Consider the following 15,844-nt stretch of genomic DNA (forward strand, 5'->3'; position numbering starts at 1 on the left):
AAATACAGAGATGAGGCTTAAAAATCCACTACTTGGAATTAATGTTGTTTTTGATGTGGTTTTCACCGGTATTATGAGACAAGGTATCATTCGTGTATGAGGACAAGTATTGGGAGAATACACACACACACACACACACACACACACATATCTTTTTATAAAACTGATCATATTCTGTTCTATTCACACCTTCTGATATGGTTTGGCTCTCTCCCCACCCAAATCATCTTGAATTATAACCCCCACAATTCCCATGTGTCATGGGAGAAACCTGGTGGGAGGTGATGGAATTATGGGGGCAGGTCTTTCCTGCACTGTTCTCATGATAGTGAATGAGTCTCACGAGATCTGGTAGTTGTAAAAATGGGAGTTTCCCTGCACAACCTCTCTCTTTGCTTGCTACCATCCGTATAAGACATGACTTGCTCCTCCTTGCCTTCTGCCATGATTGTGAGGCCTCCCCAGCCATGTGGAACTGTAAGTCCATTAAACCTCTTCTTCCCAGTCTCAGGTATGTCTTCATCAGCAGCCATTATGAAAACAGACTAACCCAGTATATATATATATCCTATTAGTTCTGTCCGTCTAGAGAACCCTGACTAATACACCTTCTCACCCTCATCTCTACACTTTAATTGTTGATAAAGTTTTTCAAAAAAATGTCCTAGGTGTGTGTGTGTATGTGCATTCATGTGTGTTTTTATATCTTTAACCTTTTTGAGTGTACATCTTTAGCATCTTTCTGTAACATGTTGTCTTAGTCAATTTTGTGATGCTATAACAAAATACCTGAAATTTCATCAGTCTTAGTCCATTTATCTTGCTTTAAAGGAATACCTGAGGCTGAGTGATTTATAAAGAACAGAACAGGGTAATTTATAAAGAACAGAAATTTATTTTCTCAGTTTTGGAGGCTGGGAAGTCTCCGATCAAGGTGCCAGTATTTAGTGTCTAATAAGGGCCTTCTTGCTGTGTCCTCCTGTGACAGCAACTGGAAGGGCAAGAGGAGGACACTGCTACATGAAGCCTCTTTTATGAGGGCCTTAATGACATTCATGAGGGAGGAACCCTCATGGCCTAATCACCTCTTAAAGACCCTACCCTTAATCCTGTCACATTGGCAACACTTGAATTTAGGAGAGACTTGCTTCAAACCATAGCACATCTGAACTTACCAAAGGACTGGTTTTCTGAAATTTCCAATCACTTGAGGGCTCAGTTGTCTGTAGGCTGTGTATGAAAGCAGAAAATTGTGTTGACATAAGCACAATTAATTATCACCCTTGGCCTTGTGCTTCCAGGCCATGTTTTCCTTACCTTCAATGCTCAGTTTATCATGTTTGTTTCTCTGCCCTTTCTATCTTTACTTCCCTCACCTTTCTCTTCTCTGTGTCTCATTCTATCTGTCTCTCCCCCGTCTTCCCCCTCACCCCTCTCCTCTGTCCTGTTGTCCTATGTCCTCTTCTGCCTCTACTTTTCTCCTTCCTCTCTCCCCCAACCCCCATGTGCCTAGCTCTCAAATCTTCATCTTCTCTTTTCTTTCCCCCACTCTGATTTCATTTCTATTTGTCTAGGAGTAAATGGTCAACAACTAGCATGTTATATGTAAGAACATTAATAAAAGTCATTTTAATATAAATGGGGATTTCTAATTTCAAAGATCAACATTGCTGAAAGCTATCAAAGAGCCATGGGCTTTAAATTTCTTGGTAATGGGCATTCATTTGTTTATGGTATCCCTAGTGATGGTACTAGCAGTGGTGGGAAAAATGACAACAACAACAATAGTGTTTTATTCTTCTTAATATGGCTAATATTTGCTGAGTTTTTACCACTTGCCATGTATTGTTCTAAGTAATTGGTTTTTAGAATATATCTGGGGACCCTTGGGGATGGCCAAGACTTTCAGAAAGCTATGAGGTCAAAACTGTTTTCATAATAATGCTAAGATATCGTTTGCCTTTTTCACTTTCTTTACATTTGCACTGATTACACAGAAGCAATGGTGTGTAATCAGTACTGGTTGCTTCGCCCAAATCAAGGCAGGTAGTCACTGTAGTCCTCATTGTCAGCATTCTTAGTTTAAAAAAAAAAAAGCCAATTTTATTTTAGAAAGTCCCTGATAAAACAGTAAATTGTATTAAGTCTTGACCCTTGAGTACATGTCCTTTCAATGTTCTGTGTGACAAAATGGGGAACTATGCATAAAACATTTCTGCATGCTAAATATGTTTGAGTTGCCAACTGAATTAGTCACCTGTTTCACAGGCCACCCTCTTCATTTGAAAAAAAAATTTTTAAATGTGCTTTGAATAGTGATGAATTTTCAAATAGCAGAGCTAAACAACCATCTCTAAGATTACCTACCACAGAACCACTCATTTTATAGATTAGAAAAATACAACCCAGATATTAAAAGCCATATCCAAGACAACACTCTTACAAATGCGTGATTTATGGCCTCATCTTATATTTTATAGTGCTTTAAATTTCCAGATACTTTCATATATATATACTTTTTCATCCGATCCTCATACAGCATTGTGAGTATGTAAAACAGCTTAAAGATAAGGAAATTGAGACTCAAGGAAGACAATTCTCTGAATACATTTTATATTTTCCTGGCCTTTCAGCTATTATCTCTGAGGGCCTGAAGTAAGGCAGTGCAAATCAAGAAGAGATAGAATTCATAAAACCTGGCGACTAACTAGATGCAGAAGAAAAGGAAATGAAGGAGCCAGGGAATTTCCTGAAGTTGTTTTGCTTTGTTTTGTTTTGTTTTTTTGTATGAACCTTAGGAGGGTATGACTAACTGAGAAAAAAATGAAAAGGAATAGATTCCATCAACAGATGTTTATGGAAGGCCTTTTCATTGGCACTACTGTAATCTGCTCTGGAGGATGCTTAGATGTATAGACTGTCTGTCTCTACTGTCTATTTGGGAAATATGTCTTCCATGCCAGTAACTCTTATTTCAAGGTAAAAGTAGTAAGCACCTTAAGAAAAGCTTAGTTCAAGTCCCATAAAAGTAATTGCTTTTGCATCAACCTAATACTTCTAGACTCAGGGAAAATTTTCTGGAAAGGGGAGCGTTTGAAAGGAGACTTGCAGAATGGTAGCATTTGGATGAGCAGAGACAAGGGAAGTTCAGTTACAGAATAATAGAGCAGGGCAAGGAAGGAGGAATGTCTGCTATGCAAGTTAGTGTGAATACAGTGTGTGTGTGAGCAACTGATGAGAAATTATTGTTATTAGAAATAATTATTCCACCAATAGAAAAAGAGGGAATCCTCCCTAACTCATTTTATGAGGCCAACATCATCCTGATACCAAAGCCTGGCAGAGACACAACAAAAAAAGAGAATTTTAGACCAATATCCCTGATGAACATCGATGCAAAAATCCTCAATAAAATACTGGCAAACCGGATTCAGCAGCACATCAAAAAGCTTATCCACCATGATCAACTGGGCTTCATCCCTGGGATGCAAGGCTGGTTCAACATTCGCAAATCAATAAACATAATCCAGCATATAAACAGAACCAAAGACAAGAACCACATGATTATTTCAATAGATGCAGAAAAGGCTTTTGACAAAATTCAACAGCCCTTCATGCTAAAAACGCTCAATAAATTCGGTATTGATGGAACGTACCTCAAAATAATAAGAGCTATTTATGACAAACCCACAGCCAATATCATACTGAATGGGCAAAAACTGGAAAAATTCCCTTTGAAAACTGGCACAAGACAGGGATGCCCTCTCTCACCACTCCTATTCAACATAGTGTTGGAAGTTCTGGCTAGGGCAATCAGGCAAGAGAAAGAAATCAAGGGTATTCAGTTAGGAAAAGAAGAAGTCAAATTGTCCCTCTTTGCAGATGACATGATTGTATATTTAGAAAATCCCATTGTCTCAGCCCAAAATCTCCTTAAGCTGATAAGCAACTTCAGCAAAGTCTCAGGATACAAAATGAATGTGCAAAAATCACAAGCATTCGTATACACCAGTAACAGACAAACAGAGAGCCAAATCAAGAATGAACTTCCATTCACAATTGCTTCAAAGAGAATAAAATACCTAGGAATCCAACTTACAAGGGATGTAAAGGACCTCTTCAAGGAGAACTACAAACCACTGCTCAGTGAAATAAAAGAGGACACAAACAAATGGAAGAACATACCATGCTCATGGATAGGAAGAATCAATATCATGAAAATGGCCATACTGCCCAAGGTTATTTGTAGATTCAATGCCATCCCCATCAAGCTACCAATGAGTTTCTTCACAGAATTGGAAAAAACTGCTTTAAAGTTCATATGGAACCAAAAAAGAGCCCGCATCTCCAAGACAATCCTAAGTCAAAAGAACAAAGCTGGAGGCATCACACTACCTGACTTCAAACTATACTACAAGGCTACAGTCACCAAAACAGCATGGTACTGGTACCAAAACAGAGATATAGACCAATGGACCAGAACAGAGTCCTCAGAAATAATACCACACATCTACAGCCATCTGATCTTTGACAAACCTGAGAGAAACAAGAAATGGGGAAAGGATTCCCTATTTAATAAATGGTGCTGGGAAAATTGGCTAGCCATAAGTAGAAAGCTGAAACTGGATCCTTTCCTTACTCCTTATACGAAAATTAATTCAAGATGGATTAGAGACTTAAATGTTAGACCTAATACCATAAAAACCCTAGAGGAAAACCTAGGTAGTACCATTCAGGACGTAGGCATGGGCAAAGACTTCATGTCTAAAACACCAAAAGCAACAGCAGCAAAAGCCAAAATTGACAAATGGGATCTCATTAAACTAAAGAGCTTCTGCACAGCAAAAGAAACTACCATCAGAGTGAACAGGCAGCCTACAGAATGGGAGAAAATTTTTGCAATCTACTCATCTGACAAAGGGCTACTATCCAGAACCTACAAAGAACTCAAACAAATTTACAAGAAAAAACAAACAACCCCATCAAAAAGTGGGCAAAGGATATGAACAGACAGTTCTCAAAAGAAGACATTCATACAGCCAACAGACACATGAAAAATTGCTCATCATCACTGGCCATCAGAGAAATGCAAATCAAAACCACAATGAGATACCATCTCACACCAGTTAGAATGGCGATCATTAAAAAGTCAGGAAACAACAGGTGCTGGAGAGGATGTGGAGAAATAGGAACACTTTTACACTGTTGGTGGGATTGTAAACTAGTTCAACCATTATGGAAAACAGTATGGCGATTCCTCAAGGATCTAGAACTAGATGTACCATATGACCCAGCCATCCCATTACTGGGTATATACCCAAAGGATTATAAATCATGCTGCTATAAAGACACATGCACACGTATGTTTATTGCGGCACTATTCACAATAGCGAAGACTTGGAATCAACCCAAATGTCCATCAGTGACAGACTGGATTAAGAAAATGTGGCACATATACACCATGGAATACTATGCAGCCATAAAAAAGGATGAGTTTGTGTCCTTTGTAGGGACATGGATGCAGCTGGAAACCATCATTCTTAGCAAACTATCAGAAGAACAGAAAACCAAACACCGCATGTTCTCACTCATAGGTGGGAACTGAACAATGAGATCACTTGGACTCGGGAAGGGGAACATCACACACCGGGGCCTATCATGGGGAGGGGGGAAGGCCTATCATGGGGAGGGGGGAAGGAGGGGGGAGGGATTGCATTGGGAGTTATACCTGATGTAAATGACGAGTTGATGGGTGCTGACAAGTTGATGGGTGCAGCACAGCAACATGGCACAAGTATACATATGTAACAAACCTGAACGTTATGCACATGTACCCTAGAACTTAAAGTATAATAATAATAAAAAAATTAAAAAAATTTAAAAAATAAAAATAAATTTAAAAAAGAAATAATTATTCCAAGAAATTATTGAAAATGTTGGCCAGAGTCTGAAAATAGTAAATACCATAATATGGCATACATGATCAGTTTTCCATAGGTACTTAGTTAATTTTTTTTTACTGTTTTTTTATTGTTGTTGTTGTTTTCTTTTTTTGTCCTTATTTTTGTATTTAATTTTATTTATTTATTTATTTATTTATTTTAGACAGAGTCTCACTCAGTCACCCAGGCTGGAGTGCAGTGGCACAATCTCAGCTCACTGCAACCTGCGCCTCCCAGGTTCAAGCGATTCTTTTGCCTCAGCCACCCGAGTAGCTGGGACTACAGGGTGCACCACCATGCCCAGCTAATTTTTGTATTTTTAGTAGAGAGGGGGTTTCTCCATGTTGCCCAGGCTGGTCTCAAACTCCTGACCTCAGCTGATCTGCACGCCTCAGCCTCCCAAAGTGCTGGGATTACAGGCATGAGTCACCACACCCAGCCTACTTAATTTTTTTTTAATGACACTTGCCAAACAAATGTCTTTTTAAAGTACAACTTAGTTATGTCTTTACGTATGAAATTTCTTTATTTTTCATTGACTTAAGAATTTCAAGTTCAGATAACATAATTGATCTTCCCAGATGTTGGTGTATAGTTTTAGAGAGGGCTGTACCATATATTTTACTCTGGTGTAATTTTTAACATCTGTAGTGGCTTACTTAAACCTGCAGTCTTTAGATAACTGTATTCTCCTCACACTTGGAAATTCCATCAGTCTTAGTCCATTTGTGTTGCTATAAAGGAATACCTGAGGCTGAGTGATGTATAAAGAAAAGAGGTTTATTTGGCCCATGGTTCTGCAGGCTATGCAAGAAGTGTGGTGTCAGTATCTGCTTCTGGTCAGGACCTCAGGAAGATTCCACTCATGACATAAGACGAAGAAAAGCAGGCATCACATGGTGAGAGAAAAGGCAAGAGAAAAAGGAGGAGGTGCCAGGCTCTTTTCAACAATCAGTTCGAGTGTGAACTAAGAGCAAGAATTGAGTCCTTGTCATGAGAATGACACCAAACCACTCTTGAGGGGTCCTCCCCATGACCCAAACACCTCACACCAGGCCCCACCTCCAACACTGGGCATCAGATTTCAACAAGAGACTTGGGGGAACCAAACAAATCATATCCCAGACAATAGCACCATCAATCTTTTAAATGGCACTTTTATCTGAACTACATCCCTGAGTCTGTCCTCAAATAGCTTAACTTTGTCTTCGAAGTTTTTCTTCTCCTTTGCCATTGGTGGTTATTTTTCACTGCAGAATTAATCTGACTTGGATGTTTATTCCTGTTTTTTCCCTAGATAAGTCAGATAAATATGATGCACGTGATGTTGAAAGGCTACAACAAGATGATAACTGGGTTGAAAGTTACTTATCTTGGAGACATAATATCGTAGATGAAACACTGAAGATGCTCGATGAGAGTTTTCAGTGGAGGAAAGAAATTTCTGTCAACGGTAAGCTGTTCAATTTAACCTTGACTGTAATATATCCTGTATAAATGGTATTGTTTTACATTTATCTAATCATGTATTTGCACATACTCCTAGCAGCCATCATAAACACCAAAATATAATTATTTATAAAGACCCAGTAATACTTTCAAAGGAACAGCTTATAAGTCTTTTTAGTAGAAACATTCATAAGGAAATCAGATCACCAAAGAGCAGAATCACACTCAGATTCTTCAGTCACAGCAGAGTTTCCTAATCTGTGTTTAATTCAGTACCATTAAGCAATAGCAAGACAGTAGCTTTGCTACTAGGCCTAGAAATAAGGAGATACTGTCCCTTTTTCTCAATTATTTCCTATGCCCTTCTCTATCCCCACAGTTCCTTGTGCTAATAGGTTAATAGGTGCACCATATAGAATTGTTAAATGAATGAGAGTCACCCCAAAAATGCAAGCTTATCCCCAGGGAAGCCTATCACAGACTTCTCTTTATATTGTTTTTATTTTTTTCGGTACATAGTAGATGTATATATTTTGGGGTACATGCAGCCTTAGCTTCTTAATTTCTAAGTCTGCTACTAGATTCAATTTTTTCCCAAAAATAGGAGTTTCAAGTCTTGTAGTTTTATAATGGTCTTCAAGTACATGATGACCTGTTAGTTCTCTCCTCCAAAAAATTGAATAAGAAGAAACTGGCATAACTTCTGATTTCAGTTAGGCATAAAGCAGAATTTTCTGTCCTTGAGGATTATAACCTCTGAAGTGACTTCAATCTGAACACTTAACACAAAATGGTCAACAAATAAATCTAGAGCAGATACTCTCCTCACTCTTCATGCTTGCAGAAGGAATCCCTGAAAAGGGGAGTAGTAAGAAATAACGTGATTGGAAATTTAACAACCGTAGGTAATTTCAACAGTGAAGTATTTATTAACCAAGCAAAGAAATATAAATCTGATATTTCTAAACAAATTAAGTACCGAATAAATATTTAAATTCAACAATGTTTGTTTTCTTACATAGAATTGCTATTTTCTGGTGGAAAATAGCAGAGATCTGGTAAAAGGGGATAGGGAAAGATAAATCTTTGAAAGGTCTTAAGGTACTGCTGGTGAATGAAACAAAAGCATTGGCATTTACTGCCTTGCTATGTTGGTCCTTAGCCTCCCCCAAAAACTAGAGAGGCACTCTGTTTGTTCCTCCTGCTGAAGTTCAAGTTCTCACATTTTTTGTTTTCATTTCTTATTTTCTCTTTTCTTTCTTTCTTTCTTTTATTTTATTTTGAGACAGGGTCTTGCTCTGTCACCCAGGCTGGAATGCAGTGTTGTGATCATAGCTCACTGCAGCCTTCAATGCCTGGGCTCAGATAAGCCTCCCACCTCAGCCTTCTGAGTAGCTGGGATGGCAGGCATGTGCCACCATGCCTAGCTAATTTTTATTTATTTATTTTTAATTTATTTATCATTAGTATTATTATTATTATTTTTGAGATGGAGTCTTGCTCTGTCGCCCAGGCTGGAGTGCATGGCGCAATCTTGGCTTACTGCAAGCTCTGCCTCCCGGGTTCACACCATTCTCCTGCCTCAGCCTCCCGAGTAGCTAGGACTACAGGCGCCCACCACCAAGCCTGGCTAATTTTTTGTAGTTTTAGCAGAGACAGAGTTTCACCGTGTTAGCCAGGATGGTGTCAATCTCCTGACCTCGTGATCCACCTGCCTCAGACTCCCAAAGTGCTGGGATTACAGGCGTGAGCCACCACGCCCGGCCTAATTTTTATATATTTATCTTTGTAGAGAGGGAGTCTCACTGTGTTGCCCAGGCTAGTCTCAAACTCCTGGCCTCAAATGATACTCCCGTGTTGGCCTCCCAAAGTGCTGGGATTTTATGAGTCACCATGCCTGGCCATTTTTCTTGAAGTATTTTCCACTTTCCTAAAGGTTTTTAAATGCATTAAAGTCTACTAGATAACAAACTTCGTATTAGATTGGTGCAAAAGTAATTGCAGCATTTGCCATTATGTTTAACTGCAAATACCACAGTTACTTTTGCACCAACCTAATAGAAAAATACCATTTTACTAAAGAAACCAAAGTGATTTTTTTCTAGTAATTCTGAGGCTGCAATGTGGATATTTACTGGAATGTTCTCTTGAAACTCTGATGGTGATTGTTTGCAAGTCATTATGTGAAACAATCAAAATGTGGAAATGTATACACATAAATAATGACCTCTCAGGGGAAACGGAGTTTGTCCATTTTGGTCACCTGTGTCATTATTTAGTTTGTTTCCTTGGTAGGAAACACCACTTTATATTGCCAGAGATTTTCTTTTTGAATGTTTGGGTACATTATATCATTTTTAAATATCAGAACTACTACATAACATTATCTTTACATTATGAGTTTTATTTTTAAACCCCTAAATTACAACTACTGATCAAAGCTTACCACTTTTTAGACCTTAATGAATCCTCCATTCCCAGATGGTTATTGGAAATTGGTGTTATTTATCTGCATGGTTATGACAAAGAAGGTAACAAATTGTGTAAGTATATTTATGTTCTGGCTTTTCAAGATTTTGAGATTGAGATATCTATGTCAACTGAATTAAGAATTAGCAGAACTTTCTCCATCTGTAGCACTCCTCAAGTCTACTGCAATGAGGGATTGGTAGAACCATTTTTACAGAGTGTTAGATACTTAGTAGCTGTACATACTGTTTGCATTGTAATAAAGTAGGCAATAAAGGCAAATGCTGCATCCTACAGCATAAACAAAGTTATTTAATTCAGAGTCATTATCTTCTTTCTAATCTGACTGTGATATTAAAACTCAACTTAGTGTTTTTATGGAGAATTTTTTTTGACAGTCGCTAAAGGTTGCTAAGTAGGCCTTTTCCTTTTCAAGTCTCCCATAATCTCACTCTAGCTTTTTCTGAAATGTGTATTATAATGAAAGGAACAGTAACAATCATCTCTTTTGTTCCAATGACTCCCCTGTTATACCTCTCTCCCACTTGCCCCAAGTCCAGCCTGGTTTTGTCCCAGGGATGCAACTTGGCAGGCGAGTTTGAGCCCCATACTGAACAGATGTCCTGCACTCATCTTCACTTCTCCATAGCATGTTGTCTGTCCCTGTTTCAGCAATACTCTTTTTGCATTTTTCTCTTACTGCCACCTCCTCCTTTTCAACCTTTTTTTCTCATTTTTCTTCTTCCTCCTGTCCCTTAAAGGTGTTTCCTAGGCTTTATTCCTTTCTTGCATCTTTTACTTTACAGCTGATACAGTCTCCTTGGGTGATCAATCACGAGCATCTTGGCAGCTTTAGCTACCTCCCCCAGCACACTATTGACCCCACACTATCCCCAGGACACATGTACATACCTAGCTACCCACTGACTGGCCCCACCTGCCTGTCAGCAGCCTTTAGCACAACACACTACTGAACATCCATGCCCCTCCACTTGCTCACTTTCTGTATTGCCCACCTCAGTCCCACTCATTGGCTCTTCCTCTAATATAGCTTCAATTTGGCCTTTTTTCCATCCTCACCAGCTACTTCCTCAATTCAGTTTCTAACTACTACCCCTTTGCCCCGGTCCCTTCCCAGGTCATAACCTGGTGGGTTTCCTTCTCTGCCTCCTCCACTCTACCCTCTGTGCTATTGCCTGAAAGGTGTTCTAAAATAGGAAAATCAAAATGCCCTAGAGTTTCATTCAGAGTCCTTCAAGTCCAGTTCTTTCCTATTTTGCTTCTCCTCTCACCACTCATCACATTTCATCTTAGCTACTACCACCACCTGAACAGTTTACCGTGCTCCACACACATGCACGGCACTGGCTCATGCCTCCATCGCCCTGTGTCAGTATCTTTCCTCTGGATGGAACATTTTTTCCAGTGCTCGACAAAAGCAGTGATTTTCTTTTTTGTTAAGCACAATGCAGAGCACATTTAGATTATTATCAAATAGTGTTTGTTCATCTGTATTTTCTTTTCCGTCTTACAAGTGAAATTTGTTTATTTCCTAAGGGAAAGAAACAGTCTATCTCTTTGCTACTCTTTAAGGCTCCCAAGTGCAACTCTTTCTCACTGAAAATAAGAAAGAGATGTTTTTGATCTAAGAAACAAAATGAATTGTAAATGAAAAATGTCAAGGGAAAGACAATATATATGTATAATAATAATATAATGCCATAAGTCTTGTTCTTGTTTTTATCTTCTGCTTAAAGTCTGGATCAGGGTGAAGTATCATATAAAAGACCAGAAAACCATATCGGACAAAAAGAAGCTCATAGCATTCTGGTTGGAGCGTTATGCTAAGAGGGAAAATGGGAAACCTGTGACAGTGATGTTTGACCTGTCAGAAACTGGAATAAATAGCATTGTAAGCATTTTTCATTCATTTCAAATCAGTGTTTATCATGGCTTCCTCGCTTTTTCCTATCCTTGCTGCCAACCACATATTGCTGTAAAATTGAGGCAACTAACTTGTATTAGGGATTTATTTTTTCACGTTGCAGTGTGAGTGTAGTCAAACATGGAATAGGGCTTGCAAAGAATTAAATTTGTTTCTGTATTTGGCGTTGAAACTGTTGATTTCCTAGAAATGTTCCTTGTCTGAGACACAGGATGGGGAGGTAGCATGTCAAGGCTGGCAAGGTATGAATCGATGTGATAACTGTGAACTTTGATATCAAAGCTAATATCCTATAGCACCTGCCCCGGTGTGTGCCACAGAGTAGTATATTCAGGAAATATCAAGTAAGGTAATATACCATCTCGAATTTGTTATATTCATACCATGTTTTACAGTTGCAAGATGTTCACATGAGTTTTGCACATATAACATTTTGTGATTTTATTGAGTGTTTTTGTTTGCTTGTTTGGATTTGTTTTCTATCTGTTTGATTTGGTTAGCTTTGGAAACCAGTTTTCTTCAGGTAATTTTGCCAAGCTTGAAAAATAAGTAAAACCTACCTGTCTTTAATTTGGGTCCTTGTGGCCTTAGTGATACCTACAAACCCTTCAGCAGCAATTGAGATCACTTGGCACATTTATTCTAACTACAGTCTCTTATATTTAATCTGTGGCTGATTCTGATAGCAGTAATGTCGAATTCGCAAACGTGCTCAGGGCAGTGTTGAAATCTTTTCGGAATTCCATTTGGCAAAGTATGTTAAGAACCTTAAAGTGTTTGTATTTATACTCTTTGCCTGGTAACCAACTTCTGGAAATCTATTCTAAAGAAATAACCCTGAATATAGAAAAAGCATCATATATCAAAATATTTTCTCAGTGTCATTTAAAGTAATGAAAAATTAGAAAAGAAATGTAAATGTTCAACATGATGAAATGGCAGATAATGGTATATCTAATTGATGGAATATATATAGCTATGTAAAATGTTGTTTATAAGGAATTTATAGTAATATTGGAGAGCACACATTTTTCTGATATGAAAAAAGCTGTTTGATTATACATACTGTAATATGCATGTATACTATACCATGGTGATACATAGCCCAACAAAGGAAACTGTAGCCATTATAACAAACACCAAATAGGCTAGAGAGAACTGCTAACAAGAGTTTTTTTTGCAGTGGCAGGACCACAAATTTTTTTTCATGTTTCTATTTCTCTTTTTATTTTTCAAGGATCCGATGCCCTGGAGTTTTCCAACCTAGTTTCCTTGTCAATGGGTTTTAAATTAGAGAGAGTAAATTATTTTATATCCAAAATCAAAATCAATTTGCCTAGATAAATAAATATGCCATAAAAATAAATCATGATTCTTTTATCCTTTGGATATGATAGTTTCCTAATTATAACCCAGAATCATGAAGAATAAATGTTAATATTTTTGTTGCCAAGTATAAGGAAAGAGAATTGACTTGAACTGTTTTATTTTTTCAAGCTACATAATTATCTCACCATCTTTAATTTGTAAATAAGGTGTATTTGCACTGCTAAGAATTTAAGTCATTATTAATGTTTTAAAATACTTGAATCTTGCTGAAGAATTTATTTTTATAAATGACCCTTTCATGATTCACAAAGAATTTAAGTGAGCTTATAAAGATGTCTACAAAATCTCAAGGCAAAAAATAAGAAAATCATTTGCTAGAGTTGGGACACCAGTTTGGCTCTAAGCTTTCAGCTGCCTGGCTGAAAGAAATGTAATCATTTAAAATTATTCAGCAACCATCCTTCACAACCAGTGTCTTAGAAGTATATCCATTCCTAATACTTGAACTAGAAAGTCTTTCATGGGTCCTCAAAAGGACGTTTTACAAGATAATAAATAACAGCCTCGAAAACTTCCTTATATAATGCTGAGCAATAGGGTTGATGGAGCTATTTCTTGTAGTCCCCATTAATAGAATATACCAGTGACATCTCATCATATCCACTTGAATTAGCAGTAACTCACGATTTTATGAAGAAGGATATTCAATTAAATAAATGATAGAAACAAGAATGTTATACCAAGACTATTTAGACAAAAATCTCTGGGGGCCATAAATTATAAACTAGGTAAACGAGGTAACCAAATTTTTATGTAACTGGTTCTTTTCAGCCATTTTCTTTGACTGTTACTTAACTACCAATTATGAAAACTCCATGCACAGTGGCTATAATGATTAGTTACAAAGGTATTATTTCATATATATATATACACACACACACACAAAGGTATTATTTTATTTATATATATACATACACACACACACACACACACACACACACACAAAGGTATTATTATATATATACCCATAACAAATACTTAAGATAGTTAAGGACGCTTACTTTTAGTTTACTGCAATTAAAGATGCTGCAACTAACATTCCAGGGATGAATTTAGAAACTTTCATCTCAAGGACAACCCACCTTTCCAGTAATTGTGATGGATTTCAGTTTGCTTGGTTATATCTTTCATTCCACAGTCTTTATAAGATGGCCAATCGGAATTAGTGAATCAGTATGTGGCCATGGAGTAAAATGACCCATGGAAATAATAACCTTAATGACCTAATTTACTGTTGCTGTGCTCAAAGCAGTAGAACCAACCAGATAGCTATGTTTGTAGTCTCCCAGAAATCAGAATCAGTGAACAACACTGGAATATAAACTGAAAAACTAATTATAGGTCTCTAAATAAAATGAAAAAAGCCAGAAGTGGAGTAGATACAGCAGGCCAATGTGATTAGATTAAGTATTGTGATAAAAAAAGATTGATAAAACATATTTTATTGACACTGTTATGAGGTATAAAAATTAGGATTAAAAAGCAAATATATGAGAATTTACATACATGTGTATTATCATCCCAAGTAGTCTGATTATAAACTGTTTACTTGTTTCAATAATTCTTTAGTTATTCAACAGATTTTTAGAATTTCTCTGTGGAGATTGCTTTTAGATCCATTTTATGCCCCGTTGCCTTAGCAGCCTGAAGTACGTAACTAGTTTGAGGTAATGTGAATAATTTTAAAACATCACTAAGCATCTGGTTTCTTCAAGTCAGTTTTAGGGCTGATTATTATAAATAACTTAATGACCTAAAACCTTAATCCTTGAGAATATAGATATTTAGATATGAGCTTACTTTTTAAAGAATTTAATAATTGTCTCATTTGTATTTAATAATTTCTCACCTTTAGAAATGTGCAATTTTAAGTTATCTAATGTGGACAGTCTTAAAGATTTAATCTTTATTTTAGGACATGGACTTTGTACGCTTTATCATCAACTGCTTTAAGGTTTATTACCCTAAATACCTCTGTAAGTAACTTACTCCTTTATAAAAATATAACATATTGAAACTGTAGACAATGTCTGAGAATTGTGGAGCCTTATAGTATTATAGACTTTCATACCTGAAACTTTGTTTTCTGATGAAGAATTTTAAATATGTTCATAGACATTATTCTAACACATACAGAGGACAGTTTTTCATAAGTATTCATTGTCCTTCACAGTTAATTTTAAGAGTTTAAGTTCTAAACCGTATGTATGGCATCCTATAACACACACACCCACTCACACACATAGGTACATAAAAGCATACATTTATTTCAAAATTATCTCATTTTTACTAATATTTCAATTTAGAAATTCATTTCAAGTAGTATTTATTATATGAAACAGATAAGCAGTACTGATAAAGTACACTGTATGATAAGCAGTATTGATATATAAAGTATACTGTTACCAACTGCTATTTAAAAATTGTCATTACATATGTATACTTGTGCCATGTTGGTCTGCTGCACCCATCAACTCGTCATTTACATCAGGTATAACTCCCAATGCAATCCCTCCCCCCTCCCCCCTCCCCATGATAGGCCCCGGTGTGTGATGTTCCCCTTCCTGAGTCCAAGTGATCTCATTGTTCAGTTCCCACCTATGAGTGAGAACATGCGGTGTTTGGTTTTCTGTTCTTGTGATAGTTTGCT

At 37.1% G+C, this 15,844-nt stretch overlaps 1 protein-coding gene across 1 annotated transcript in view; it reads left to right on the forward strand.

Moving 5' to 3' along the window:
- MOSPD2 (motile sperm domain containing 2) overlaps nt 1–15,844 on the forward strand; it is a 55,379-nt gene that overhangs the window by 14,593 nt on the left and 24,942 nt on the right. The window contains exons 3-6 of the mRNA XM_025371829.1: nt 7,240–7,395; nt 9,848–9,934; nt 11,618–11,772; nt 15,110–15,170. Coding sequence (XP_025227614.1) covers nt 7,240–7,395; nt 9,848–9,934; nt 11,618–11,772; nt 15,110–15,170 — 459 coding nt within the window. The remainder of the gene's footprint in view (nt 1–7,239; nt 7,396–9,847; nt 9,935–11,617; nt 11,773–15,109; nt 15,171–15,844) is intronic.

This window comes from Theropithecus gelada, chromosome X (assembly GCF_003255815.1).
Source record: "Theropithecus gelada isolate Dixy chromosome X, Tgel_1.0, whole genome shotgun sequence".
NCBI classification, from domain to species: domain Eukaryota; kingdom Metazoa; phylum Chordata; class Mammalia; order Primates; family Cercopithecidae; genus Theropithecus; species Theropithecus gelada.